This window comes from Xenia sp. Carnegie-2017, unplaced genomic scaffold (assembly GCF_021976095.1).
Source record: "Xenia sp. Carnegie-2017 unplaced genomic scaffold, XeniaSp_v1 HiC_scaffold_14, whole genome shotgun sequence".
NCBI classification, from domain to species: Eukaryota; Metazoa; Cnidaria; class Anthozoa; order Malacalcyonacea; family Xeniidae; genus Xenia; species Xenia sp. Carnegie-2017.
In genome coordinates this window covers 3,101,072-3,116,036 of record NW_025813447.1, presented here as the reverse complement: position 1 = coordinate 3,116,036, position 14,965 = coordinate 3,101,072, and the positions used below count along the sequence as shown (strand labels likewise).

The following is a 14,965-nucleotide window of genomic DNA, read 5'->3' as shown; positions in this document are numbered from 1 at the left end:
ATATTTTGAAAATGAGTCAAATAAAAATTTCTATCTTATATTGTCTACAATTATCTTAACATCTTTACAAACTTAGTTGTAATAGCTGAACGCTGTCAGTGCAACCTAGTGCAGAATGAATCAATGAGTGATTTTTTCTGCTTAGCAACCTACAATTTCCTCAATTACTTTCTTTATCCAACTGTCAGCAGGAGAGTGTCTTTGGTTATTTTACAGAATGCAACAAATAGAGTTAACTTGGATTGATAAAGTTAATTCATATTTATTTTGACATCATTATTAAATAAAAATGACCTTAGACTTATGTACATGAATGAGTCTTCTAATGCCAAGAATCATCTTTGGTAATTTTTTAAGTACATGTGTTGAACATACAAATAATAATTATCAGTTTCTTCTCTTTTACTTATGAGACCAAACAATTCTCAGAAATGGCGACTAGTCTATTGACCATTCAACTTTCAATTATTTTTTGAAGCTCCTCTAACTTTTAATTACAAAAATGAATTAGTATGACCAGTGGTTTTTATACTTAATCTTTTGCCAAGCCCATTAAAATAATGAAAAATGTAAAATGCTCTGAATTCACTTATTGACTTTGATCGAAAAATTTTAAGAGAGAATGAAGTAATAAAGAACATTAAAAATTAGAGTTTAATTCATGACATGACAAACTCTTGATAATGCTCTGTGGCTGTGCCTTTAATGCGATTAGTATAATAAAGAGAGCATATCAATACAAATTGTGTTAGAGGTATCAATTATGGCAGTCTAAACCTAACATACAATTCCGACACGAAACCATCAAACACAACAAACATGGGCTTCTGTAGAGCGTATGAAAACGCACCTTAAATCCAATCTTAAACCTCATAGATTGCATTTCAGGGCATATAAATTGTTCATGTACCATTGTCCTTCATTTTTTGACCATAAAAATTACGTTTGAGACCAAAAACTTACATTAAAGGCTATTAAGGGTTTCTATTCTCACTTTCACCACACTAGCGTATAATGATTTGGCGAAGAAGGCTTTCTTTCAACATGGCGGCTAAGATGCGCGGAGCGACATGTGCGAGCACAATTTGTTCATTGTTCTTTGCAGTACTTCCACTTAATGATTTATACGATAAATATTCAAAATAGCATTGTAACCTTAGAGTTTAGCCAATTTTACCCATAGCAAATTTGGCTAACCGTAAGTAACATTAGGTCATTAAGGCGCCGTTTGTACTAGGTCTTTCTATGGCTCTTCTCTTAATAGTCTGTTGTCGGCGCTTTTATCTTGGTGGATAACAAATTTCACGAGATAACACAAATCACTATGACACCGCCACTGGCATGTTTCAATTAGTCAAATCTGATACGTCATCTACTTGTGCTAGATTATTTAATGAATTAACGGGTACCTTGTCACGTAAATCGATGTAATTGGCTGAGGACAGTATTTAGGAGGAGCTTTACTGTCTTAACGTTATTGTGTTAAAATGAACAGTTTGTATCTGCTAAATCTCTTTACTCACAGTTTACTAGGTCATACAGGTGCAAACGAAAGGTGGCGTATTTTTGACCAAAACGATGTCTTCATCTAAGAATTCTAAGGTGCGTAATGCTTCTGTCTATACAATTGAGTAATTGGCACTGTCGTTTAATTGTCAGTGACTTTTTTTTAAAAAACGTACAACTTTTTACATTCATGTTGTAATTATCTAACGGAATATTCAACGGTCAGCTATCCAGATGGACTAAACTGTTGAGGGTTAAAAATAATGATCCAGGACTTATAAAACTCAACCCATTTCTGCTTTAACTAAAAAACCAGAATTTACTACAGCGTCTTTAGTAAAGGATCGAGTGCTGCAATATGTCTGGTTAGAGTCATTATAGTCCTTGAAGCATTTATATACTTCTTCAATGCTATATTCTTGTACTGTACTTTCAACCTTCTACTCAAATGTGTATCATTATTTGTTTTAGTCTGCCACCATTAATTTATAGACGTTTGTATGTGTGCATAGTTAGCGTAGCATTTCGGTAACGAACAGAAGAGATGGAAGAATCTCGGCTCACTCTACATTTTTCGATGAAACATTGCTACCAGTGAAATGATACATAAAATGGTCTTACAGCTGAATGGGTGATCTTAGTATCTCTATATAATAATACTGAATGTAGTAGGAGCCCTTAATTGAGCTGTGTAGTTTCTTATCTGGAGTAAGTTCATTTACAATATGACATAATGGGAGAATAGACAGGTAGCTCTCAAAAGTGAGTGTCTGCTAGAGTTATAGAGCATGTTCAGAATCAACATCAACCAATCTTTGAAGCAAAAAATACATCAGCAATGCTATATTCCTATATTGTACTTTTAATTTTATAATCTAACGCATTTTATTTGATTCTGATCAATTCCAATGTCGTCATACATGTCAGTATGTGTGAAAAGTTAGCAAAGTATTTTTGTATTGATCAGAAGAGATAAAGGAATGACGGTTCACTCTGAATTAATAGATAAAATCTACTTGAGCATATCTCAGAGTCTTTGTAAGAATTTTTAATGTGATTTATTAAGACTAATCTAAGAAGGGTACTGTGATAATTAGCAAGTTCATTTAAATTATAAGCACAAAATTGATGAATATGTTGACAGGTACGAGTCAACAGGTAGCTGTCAACATATTCAAAGAGCGTCGTTTAGAATTTTATTGCATATTCCCAAAAACAAGCCAGCAAATTTTGAATAACATGTAAACTTGTGTGTCTGGTTGATTTTAAGGTATTTGTTTCAAAATAAATATATTGCACGAAATGCAATTGAAATTTTGAACTTCATTGCATTAAGTTTGACGGGAAACATGCATTTCTCGCCAACTGCGTATATATTCCTCAATAATATTTAAGTCATTGATATTTGCTGCTGTGAACTCAAAGAGTCGGAAAAAACTTAGTGGACGTTTTGTGCTAAAAGGAGAATGAGGCAAAAAGCGAATAGAATGAAAAAGGCTTTAAGATATAAAGAGCAAGTTTGGCCAAAATTTGTGGAATAAAGTCTGTCTAAAGGTCTCTGTTTGCGGGTAAAACATTGTGGATCGCAGGTAGAATGCCATGGGTTTGAAAAACTCCGTTTAACCTTCATTTTTTGATAAAATAGTTTGAGTGAAGTTGCAAGGCTCAAAGGAAATCTTTTTTCTACATAATTATTCAAATTAGAATGTACTCTTGACTGCAACATACGGGCAACTAACATGCACGAAAGCTCTAAAAGACGTTAACAATAATAGCTTGCATCAATCATTTAAAAATTTCTCGAACACTTCTCAATGAAATTCATACTATATGTTGTTGATGAACACTTGACACTCATGATATAATTTGAATAGCGTTGCATAGTTGCTCAAGAAAAGTAACTTTCCAATCGTGGTTGTGTAAGGTTAAGTTATATTTATTATCTATCCATCTCTTACGATGTAAACTATACGTGTTTACAATATGAAAACTTTAATATTGTCTTCTTACAAACTAATCATGGCGAGAAATTACGCGGACAGCATGGCATCAGACTAGCTAGTTGCTCGTTGCAAGAAATATAAGGTTTTCATTTTTAACCATTTACAATGCCATTTGCGATTTTTAAGACAATTTTTGGATTTGTAACCACAAAAAAGTCCCTATCTTATTACTAATGAATTATCCCAAATCGATATGAATATTTTTCAGACAGGCAAAACAAACTCACATTACGCAAAATCATTAAATTTAACAGCATTCATGTTATAAGGTCGCGTATGGAGCGCCATAAAAAAATATAAAAAAAAATATTTACAGGTTATATGGTCTCATTTTTTCGTTATTTGCTGAAATAGTTCATTATTTAGAAACAATTTATTTCTACGCCTAAATAAACCTTTAGAAATAAGCAGTTCATTATTTAACATATAATATATTATTTGCTAAATAACATATATATTATGTGTTAAATAATGCATTATTTGCTAAATAAAGCATACCTATTTAACAAATAATATACATTATATGTTAAGTAATGTACTCCCTAATTGACAAATAATATATTATATGTTAAATAATGAACTGCTAATTTGTAAATCATTAAAGTTTTATTTAGGCATAGAAATAAATTGTTTCTAAATAATGAATTATTTAAGCAAAAAATGAGAGTAAAATGAGACCATATAACCTGTAAATATTTTTTTATATATGGCGCCCTAGAGTCGCGTTGTTGGTTCCAAGAGTCCGTTAAAGTGGGGCATTCAAAAAATTAGGAGTTTCTGTAAACTTAGCATTAGCTACTTTTATAAACATTTTCGCAACTTTTTACCCGTGACCAATTGACAAGCTCGTTTTAATACCCAACCAGTGGCGGATTACTAATTACGAAGGGGCCTGTAGGCTAAGACGAATTTGTGGGCCTTTAAGCAATAACTACTCCTCCCACTATGTTTAGTTTTCCTTTGCTTGGGGAAAAAGCCAATACATCATGAGTTCTGTGCATTGCGCATTCGAACAGTAGATAGTACGAAAGCCATTTTTTCTCTGCATTCGATTGCTTGTAAGGTGTTTAACAGCATACATGATCTAACTTAAGCACATTTAGCTACCCCAGAATAGCAAAAATGTTCAAATCCTAATTACGTCTAGATACAACGGGCCTCTCGAAAGCACGGGCCCGTAGGCTTAAGCCTACTTAGCTTAGTGGATAATCCGCCCTTGACCCCCACCCGGTCTTCGCCAAAGAAACGTCATTAATAACAGAATGCAACGCCTAAATAGGTTTGCATCTTGTGTAAAACAAAAGCTTTAAAAAATTAAAGCTTTAAAATGATGCTATTCTATGACGATCGTGCTACTCAAAGTCAAACAATACATATGTGCAATTTTTTCATGGTGAATGATCATCAATCAAGAGACCATCTCTTTGATGGCTTCTTGCACATGTAACGACTCTAATAACACAATAATGAACTTAAGCTTTCAACGTTTTGGCTGACACGAACGTCATGAGTTACGTTTGGGAACTAGATCTATGACGGCGGTTTTGATGTAAAGGTTTTCGTTAAGCTGACTCAAAATGTAAGCTAAGCTTTCTTTTGCCTTCAATGGAGTTTGGAATTTTTGTTTTAATATTGTGTCAGCATAACACAATTTTAGGGAATAAAACAAAAAAATTACGCTTACCTCTCACGTTTCTGTTAAAAAACAAGAGCGCAAAAACAACCAATTTGCCTTCTTTGACTTCAAACACGGCTACGTCATCAAAATCGTTAAATTTACTTCCACTTGACGTTACAGATTTCAAAATATCTCTAATTTAAGCTCTCTAATATAAAGGAAGAGCAAAGTGAACTCACAAAAAAATAAGACTTAACTCGTACTATTATTACTTTCAAACGCAGGATTTAAATGTCGAAATGGATTCAACAAAAAAGAGGATTGACATATTGTCTTTCGATGGCGGAGGAAGTCGAGGTGTGATGGAAGTGAAGATTCTCGACGACGTTTTACGTTTGGCAACGATTGTTTTAAAAACACCTGAGACTGTGAAATATCTTGTAAAGGAAGAAAATGATGAAAAAGAAGAAAATTTCCTGGAAGATCGTGCAGTTCGAGAACGTTTGATCAACGATTTGAGAGAAGTTAAGGATCCCATTCATCCAGCTGAAGTGTACGAGATGATAGTTGGTACCAGCACAGGAGGCCTGATCGCGTTTGGTTTAGTTGGCGGAAATAAAGTGGGGAAAGATCACCATACAAGAAAACAAATGAGCATAAATGAATGCATTCAGATGTATCTCACAAAGGCTAGAGAAATTTTTAGGAAGACCTGTTCTCAGTGGTTTTTTTCTCACATACCTGGGTTGTCTAGCATCCCACTTGTGGCATATTCGCAAGATAACGTAAAAAAAGTCCTGCAGAATCAGTTTGGTGATTGCAGCTTAAGTGATTTAAGTGGTGAGGATCCTTTGAAACCTGTTGCTGGAGCTGTTGCAAGAAAAATCGGCAAAAACAAAGATCTGGTGCTGTTTGATACAGCAAGCGATTACTACAAGAGTTACAAAGCTTACGAAGTCTTACTCGCAACATCAAATGCTCCAGTTTACTTTGACACTCCAGTCAAAATTGGCGACGATGAATTTGTCGATGGAGGCGTTGGTGGAAATTGTCCTTTGGCACAAGCAATTCCCAGAGCACAGGAACTTTTTGGAAAAGATGGTAAACACGTAGAAATAGTTTCTGTTTTATCAATTGCACCTCCCTCGTCTTCAGAATCAGAAATTCCTTCTAATGGTGGTCTTACAAGTTGGTTACATTATTTTGTCAACGAATCAACCAATGGAAACGCAGTGTACAACGACGTTGTGAAGCAACATAGATGTGACAAAACTTTGTTTCAAAGGTTGTCGCCACGTGGTAAGAGCTTACAATCGTTTAAACTTGACGATGTCGATGTCCAAAAGATGTTAGATTACATGGAAAAAGAAAAGGCTAAGGATGACATGTTTCTCGTCGACGTTGTTGCCACTGCAATGGTTGTTGTCTTTACGTCTGTTGAAAAAGTGAAAAATGAGCAGAAAACCACGTTGACCACAGCAGCACAACTTGCTAAAGTTGCAGGACTTGCCTACGAAAGCAGGAAAGAATATGAATCAGCAATCGTTTCGTACCAAACAAGCAAACGTCTGGAAGAGAAAGTCGGAATTGATTTCACTTATTTCGAAGTCTCATATAAAATTGCAAAATGCACGAAAAAACAGGGTAATTTCCAATTGGCAATGAACTTATTCAAATCCAACGTGAAAGACCTTGTCAGTCAACAAGATGATGAAAATAGTTATGATCTGCTTGTCGATAACATGCTCGAAATAGCAGACTGTTACCTTGCAACGTTTCGATATGCTGATGCAGAAAAATATTTAAAGGAAATCCATAAACAGTACATCAAAGAGAAAAAGAAATTTGCACGTGTCCTAACCAATGAAGCATGGTGCAAGCAGGAACTAGGAAAATATGAAGAAGCTGTCAAACTTTATAGGAGGCAGCTACATACACCGCAGATGACCTCAATACTGAAAAGGCAGAAATTCTGAATAACATTGGATTATGTTTCGTAAGTCTTGGAATGAAAGAAAAGGGCTTGAGTTTGTTCGGCAAGCCCAAGACATAAGGAAGAACTTAAATACGCCGAATAAGGATTCCCTAGTGGCTGAATCTCTTTTCAACGTTGGGTTTTGCTTGTTGAAGAAAGGTGACTATGAGGAGGCTATGAAAAATCTGGAGGATGCTAAAGTTATATACGATCAACTTGGGGACGAGATAAGCATTTCCTTAGCACTGAGAAATTTGGCTGCATGCCTGTCTTTAAGAGATCCCCCAAAATACGACCTTGCTTTGGTTTACGCCCAACAGGCTCTGGAAAAGATAAAAAATTCTGTCCATCATTACCACAATCCTGGAATTTCTAGAAGCTTGTCAGTTCTTGGTTTCTGCCTTTTCAAGGCGGGAAGGTTTAATGAAGCAAAGCAAAACCTGTTAGAAGCTTTGGACATCACCGAAATTTTGTTTTCAGAAGACCATCCATGGCTGATAGACATTTATCAGCTGCTCTACGAATTGCATACAAAAGATGGCGAGCAGAAGGAGGCGGAGAAATACGAAACGAAAAAGATAAGCATAGTCAATGAGATAGAAAAAATGGCTAAAGATGTGGATACGACTAAAGATGTAAGATGGAAGTCTCTTCACGGACTTCCTTTTTTCTGAAAACATTGGAAATGTTTTCATAGTAAAGTTTATATAGCTTGGGTAAGGATAGCTATAATAACATGAAGTACACAGGAGAATAGAAAGAACATAGTTAACCTTACATATGCATAGCTAAGCGACACCAAACACTTTTTTACATAGCCCAAAAAGGTTCGTGTAAATAACTAATCAGGTAATGAATGTAGAAAGTCACAGAATAAACACTTGAAAAGCATTTAGCAACATTAATCTTTACTGTTTTTCGAAAACAACTTGACAGAAATATACAACGACAAAGCATTCAAACAGGGACTTCTTAAACTATCATTTAAATTATTTAAAATCTCTCGAGGAACAATGTTTCGTAACTTTATATTTATTTCATGGACATCTCTGTACTTTCGAAAAGATATGGATTTAGGCATCCACTTTAGGATATTTGCGAGACAAATTCCACAGTATCTAAACACCTGCCACATTTACGAATAACCACATTCAATGTTTGAAAAGTATGGTTTCTTAAAAGTTTATTTTTAAGGGGAGGAGTGACAATTTTTCAGATGTTTTACGCATGACATTGCCAATGAGGTAAATATAGAAGAGCACAGGGGCCGATTGCTCGAGGCATGGATAGCGTTATCCATTGCATAGAAGCAAATTTTTTTAAATGGTCAGAAACCTTCTTAAAAAGGTAAAATGTAAGGTTTGAACTGAGCAATCATTGTAATAAAATATTGCTTCTAAGATAACAAAGTATCTTGGTGGTATGCAACTTTTAACTAGTACGCTTGTTGTTTGTCGGCAGGATTTCGCTATTTTTGTCACCTATTTGTCGTAAATACGGCTAACTCGCGTTCTTTTACAATTTTGCGATATGATGGCCGGTTTTTCAATAAGATCTTACCCAGTGCGTGCCTGCACCTCTGCAATTTATTTATTGCAAGATTCTTTGATGTGATTGCAGTTGATTTGACCTTTCCAAGTTATATCACGAAGCTCGTTCAATGATTCATTACGTTTGTTGCTAAGTTCATAAGTACCATCCAATCAAATTGTATGTTTGGAATAAAAGCCGGTTACGAAAGTCTATTTAAACGTTTAAACTTTACAATACAAACGAACTAGGTTGACTGTAGCTGGTTGGATGTTTTACATTATGTCACACGTTATCGCTCTCGGGCTTGTGACATATATATGTTGGTTTGCTGTACCCGGAACAAGTAAGACGTCATTGACATTTTTTATAATAAAGCCTAATTTACATTAGCAACTTCCATTGTTAATGCCAATAAATCAAATAATGGCATTCAATTATGTCTGATCAAATGAGTTTCTTAAACTTGTTCACATTTAGTAAATAGTCTTTGACAAACATTTTGTTTGATTGTTTTGATGATTTGATATTTGATATACCATCGTTTTTAATTACTATGATTTTACAAGATGGGGAGAGGGGGTGGCAACATGACAAATTTTTATTGCACTTTTATGGTTACCAATCAAAGTTGCCAGCACAAATGATGTGGGGCCTCCGATTAAAGCTTGATTCAACTAAGGTTAGTTTGAACTGTCTAGTAACATGAAGTTTAACTCAATAATGTGCTAAACTTCAGTAGATAAACAGCCACTTACAGATTTAGGATTGCCATTTAAACTCCAAAATTATGCATTTTAATCAATTGTTTTGACAATCAGTAATCATTGAAACATTTACCTTACCGGGTTTGCTTTGCGACAGCATAACACGAAACACAATAAGTTTTCCTACCTTAATGTCATTACTTACCTTTCATTGTACAGGTCTATTTTCATGGCATCCAACACTGATGATACTTGGTGTGAGTAAACTGTAAGAGATAATATACCATCAAATTTTTATCATCAATTACCAATAACCAAGTAAACAAATATGCATGCAACTTTTAAAGGATTTGATCATAATAAAAAAATATTGGATGTTTTGAATGTATTGTAAATCAATGTGGTCAGATTTGATAATTTTTATTACCATATCTGCTCTGGTAAGATTAGACAGCCCTACCTGATTATATAAATAATTGAAACAGGGGGGGAGGCATTCTACATGGATAAACACATTAGTCATAATAAATTAGGCATGTATGGTCACACTCATGTGAAATGGTGTTACATAATGTACAGTTTTTGTAAGTTATTGAAATGAGATAAGTGTAATATGCAATAAAATAACAGTGCTAATTACTTTAATGTTTTAGAAATCAACTTTCAAAGTTTGTGTTAACATATGGCCTTAGTACTGATAGAGCTAAGAATGTTTTACATCTTAATTTTAGTTTGGTTTTTTCATGCTGGAGGCAATTCTAATATTTTCAAAAAACAGTAACTCAAGCAGTCAAGGTTCGGTGCCATTGGATCCTCCAAATTTTGGCAACATCTTGTGCTGTTGGAGGATTTCTTCTCATCTTTATAAACAAGAATCGAAGCAATAAGCCACATTTCATATCCTGGCATGGCATTCTTGGAGCCATCACTGTGTTCCTAACATGTATTCAAACATCCATGGGTACTGGATTACTATATCCCAAATTACCATTATTTAACACATTAAAGTTAGTCACATTAAAGAGACTTCATGCTTTATCCGGAGCTCTTTTTTTCATTCTCAGTTGTTTGGTAATTTTCCTAAGTCTCTATTCAAATTGGTTTGTAAGGAAGACTGGGTTGTATACTCTTAGTTGGTGGACATGTGCTGTTTGTATTATAATGCTAGCAGTCTTTGTAAATAACCAAATTGCACAAGCGTATTTGTTTAAGAAAAAGTGATATAATCAACTATCAAAACGTTACAGTTGAATAAAAAAGTAATAAAATTTATACCTTGAAGCACTGGTCACCGTGTTGGAAAAGTATTAAATGTTTTCTCTTTTCATCTGCTTTTTTTGTGTTTTTCATTTTTATCCCCTTATTTTCACGAACATTGTTTGCAAAATACCTCATGACATTTATATTTGCAATCCTAAATCAGATATATTTGCCTTATTAGATTTATGGTCAAGTAACACGACAAAATATAATATAAATATAATACAGATCTAAATATAATACAGGAAAACAAGATGTGATCAGAGTTAATATCAAATTTAGTGAACTGTAGCCATTTTGATTCGAAAACATTTACCATACTATATTTCATAAACGCCCGAGACATTTGAAAATTCTATCAGTTTTTTTAGGTGATACATACGGTGCGTGTAAAATCATTTCTATCATTATTTACCATAAATTTAGATCTAAATGTGTTGAATGAGCTAAAATTTTATAGGTGAGGGGGAAGGCAGACTATTTTTCCAACACATAGATCAATATATAACCATCGCATGCAACCCTCGACATTAACTACTCGAATACTACATTTATTCATATTACTGTTCAACAAACAATCACATGATTAATAAATAAAAATTCGATTACAGCAATAATCTAATTGTAGTTATTTATGACAAAATTATATCACAGCTCTACGTAAAAATAAAAAATTCACAGGAAACATGCAAAATGAAATTTAGTCAAAAGTATCTTATGCTGAAGTTGGATTATTTTTCCATGTCAATTTAAATGTTTCTTCAACATTCCTAGCCATATATGCTATCTCTTCGTCTATACTTATCAATTTCCCCTTGTAACTTTCCGCAATCTGCATGTCGTCATTTTTCATATAAATCTTGGAGAGAAGCTTGTAAACTTCAGCCAGCAATGGATGATATCAGGCAGACAAATGGGACAAATTGCTTTTTCTGGCTAATTGGAATGAAGAAATGGCTGACTGCATCCAATAATACAATTAAATATACTGCATGAATTCGCATTTTCTTTCTTACTTATAACGTACTTATTTCACTTAGTGCTTCAGGACATATACACGAAGGCCAAAATTAAATTAGAAAAGAACCTTCGATGTTTATTGATAACAATGTTAAAAACAAACCTCCGGTTTGGCCCTAAATATTGACACTGTTTTTTTCCAAAACGAAACGGAGGGAAAACCAGCAAATTCAGTGAAAAACCTTCCTAAGATAAAAGCTGGAAATTTTTTTGTGATTTTAGCTTGTTTTAAGTTAGGTAAATCATGTTAAAGTAAATTGTTTGAACCCGGGAGTATCGTTACATGTTTGTAAATGTCGATCGTCCATGTTGGTATAGTCCTGAGAAGGACTGTTTTTGCACAGTGAACTCCATATATATATATCTGGAATGATAACTACAATACATTTTATAGATATAAAATTGAAGCCAAAGTCCTAGTCTCTTGCGCGGTTTGTACGTCAGTTCCAGTCCTTCAAAGTCGAATATTCACGCGGTTTGTACGTCAGTTTCATTCCCCTGAGTGCCAAACATACACGGCCAATATAAATTTGAATACAAACTGCAAAAGCATAAACATATAAACAACATCACGACAAACAACACACTAGGCCAACTCCTCGCAAAAGGTTATTTTTTACAGCTAAAACTTTACTACAGTGAGTTCGTTGTAACTTACAACTTGTAACGAGGAAAAGCCAACTGAAAATTACACTTTATGCTAAAAACGCAATACAATAAGAAAATATGACGAGAAAATATTCAAGAATAAATTTTTCTTTCGTCGGAAGGTAAATTTTCAAACGGTGTCAGACAGTGTTTGTCTTTTTGGTCGTTTCAATGGATTTAAAGATCTGTTTTTCCGAAGAAAAAAGAAACTTGAATATCCAGGTTCATAAAAAATATTGAGTCTATAACTCGCATTTTACTTTTTACAGAGCGATTGTATCTTTCATCGATTTTGATAGTGCTTGAAATACTAAATGGTTGTCATCTCGATATCAGTAATTGAATATCCTTAAAGACTTTGATATGTTTTAAAGGAAAACCGCAGCGTAAAAGCAGATCGACTAAGTTCACCTCACCCTGCTTCTCGATTTATCACTTTGATTCACTTTCCGTGAACCTTTTCATTCCAAAAATTTCGTTATTTTTAGGCTCTGATCAAGATCCGAACTCTACCATTACCAAGGGACAAATGATTTAAAAAAATTAAAATGAACACGCGAGAGACTAGAGCCTGACGTGTGATGACGAATGATGACGACAAATATTTTTTTGGCTTCAATTTTTGGCTTCGGTTATCATTCCAGTTATTCAAATGTCGAGTTCACTGTTTTTGCAGAGCCCTCTATAGTATAAGAGTTGGGACATCTATTGTTATCCGTTTAGCCTACGTTGATTGGGCAATATTGATCACCTGATCAATTTCCGCCATTTTGGTTCCTAGTTTTGAAATTTTAGCTTGTGTTTATATAGCAATTGCTGCTAGTAATACAGTATTTTGAGATAATATTGCGTTTTTTTATGGATAAGTGTGTAATAACTGATTGTTGAAGGCTACTAAATGTCATTACATATCGCATAAATCGAGGATTACAAAAAAAAATGAAAGAAATGCCTTTACGTCGAACTTACGAAATTTGATTGCGTATGGTGATTGTTGTGCTGAACTGCTTTTGATATAAGGTTCAATTAACTGACTCAAGTAGAGAAACATTTTTCGGCCAAATAACATTGCAAAGTTCGTGCTGATGCAGTTTCAATAGTTTTCTTACTCCAAAGCTTGTTTTTTAATCGAAGATGATTTCTCATTATGTTCTGAAATTGGTCAATCTACAAACCTCTCAATTCTCAGCCACTTCCATACTAAAACAACTACACCAAATCACAGAAACTCTTATGAGTTTCCATGTTGTATTTCGTATTTTTAGTTCATCATTTAAAAATGAAGTAATTATAATTAGGATATTCAATGAAACAGCTGAGTACAATATATTTTTGGTATTGAATTGTACAAATGTACAGGGGCGGATCTAGGATTTTTCAAACATCAGTCATAAAACGTCGAAGGCGCTCCGCACCTGGGGGTCTGAGGCATTCTCCCCTGAGAAATTTTGAATTTCAGAGCTTTGAAAATGCCATTTTCAGCGTTTTAGAGCAATACAAAATGTATTTGTGGGCATCGTTTTTGCGTAAAAACAAAACATTTTGCTTACGTTTTTTCAAAAAAAATGAAGTGAACAATACTTGAATGTTTTGCCAAATATTTAGGCTCATTATCATGCCAAATATATGGCTCATTAGCATGTCTAGGAACGTAAAATTTATTTTACAATAATGCTATTCAAAAACAGATATAGTCTTTAAAAATTTCTACCAAGTTGTCAGGCATAGACCCCCTAGAGACCCCCATTCAAACCTCTATGTAATGAGTTAAGTTAGAAATTTGGTACTACAAGTGACAGTTCATAGATATAGAAAAGCTCAGACTTCAAACCATGCAAGTTTATTGTAACCCTTTACCCATCTCCACATCAGTGCCAGCAAATTCACCTTTGAGAAAAAACTCAAAATTTTTTTCTGCCAAAGATTAAGCAAAAATTATCAGAGTGAAAATTTGCAGTTAAGGACAGCTTAATGCCATAAATGTTTATTAGGCATTTCACTAGACTATTATCTCCTGTAAGTATATGCAAGGTGTGCTATATAGCAATCACTAGTAGCATTGTATTTGCAAATACAAACAGAATGTAACCAACATGTCTTTAATTATATAATTACATGAATGTTAAAATTGGTTCATGTGTCATGCTTACTGGTTATGATAAATATCTTTTCATATGATCAAAGCTTGTTTAAATGTAAATCTGAAATAATTTAGTTTAGAAATTATAATGATCATCAGAAAAATTACCTAGTGATCATGAAAATACTTTGCTGTTTTGCCAAATTTCAAGGTTTATCTGCATACATAGAAAGACATTTTTACTTTATAGAAAATGCTTTTCATACATCAATAGCCCTTTGGAATTTATGGCAAACAATCTGGTATGAGCCGTAGATTAACACACCTTTACATCTCTACATGAGGTGTTCAGTTAGAAAAGGGGACAATATGTGACATGGGACAACATTTCATGTATGTGAAATACTCAGGTTTAATACCATTCCAGTCAAATTGTCAAAATAAAAGCTTCATGGATCAGAAGACTCAAAATCACAGGTTATAGTAAACAGCTTCTCATGTAATCAATGTTAGTTTTCTCAAATCTTAAACAATATGTAGTATAACTGTCCAATGATTGAATGATCAATGATCATAAACTGAAAAGCCCCAAACATTTGTTTATGATAAAGTAAATAA

At 33.9% G+C, this 14,965-nt stretch overlaps 2 protein-coding genes across 2 annotated transcripts; both read left to right on the top strand.

Moving 5' to 3' along the window:
* The first annotated feature begins 1,460 nt into the window (after positions 1–1,460).
* LOC124434871 lies at positions 1,461–7,993 on the top strand. Its single transcript, XM_046984799.1, has 2 exons — positions 1,461–1,602; positions 5,412–7,993. Exons 1-2 carry the CDS (start codon positions 1,579–1,581, stop codon positions 7,101–7,103), a joined length of 1,716 nt encoding a protein of 571 aa, XP_046840755.1. The 5' UTR covers positions 1,461–1,578; the 3' UTR covers positions 7,104–7,993.
* A 778-nt stretch (positions 7,994–8,771) lies between these two features.
* LOC124434476 (transmembrane reductase CYB561D2-like) lies at positions 8,772–10,666 on the top strand. The gene is given in 4 exon segments (XM_046984376.1): positions 8,772–8,978; positions 9,559–9,596; positions 10,071–10,103; positions 10,105–10,666. Coding segments are annotated over 4 exon segments (591 nt in total). The 5' UTR covers positions 8,772–8,914; the 3' UTR covers positions 10,561–10,666.
* Positions 10,667–14,965: the final 4,299 nt, after the last annotated feature.

Coding starts and splice junctions, on each gene's coding strand:
- LOC124434871 (XM_046984799.1), top strand. CDS start 1,579: ATGTCTTCATCTAAGAATTCTAAG. Junction 1,603..5,411: donor CTTCATCTAAGAATTCTAAG/GTGCGTAATGCT, acceptor TTTCAAACGCAG/GATTTAAATGTCGAAATGGA.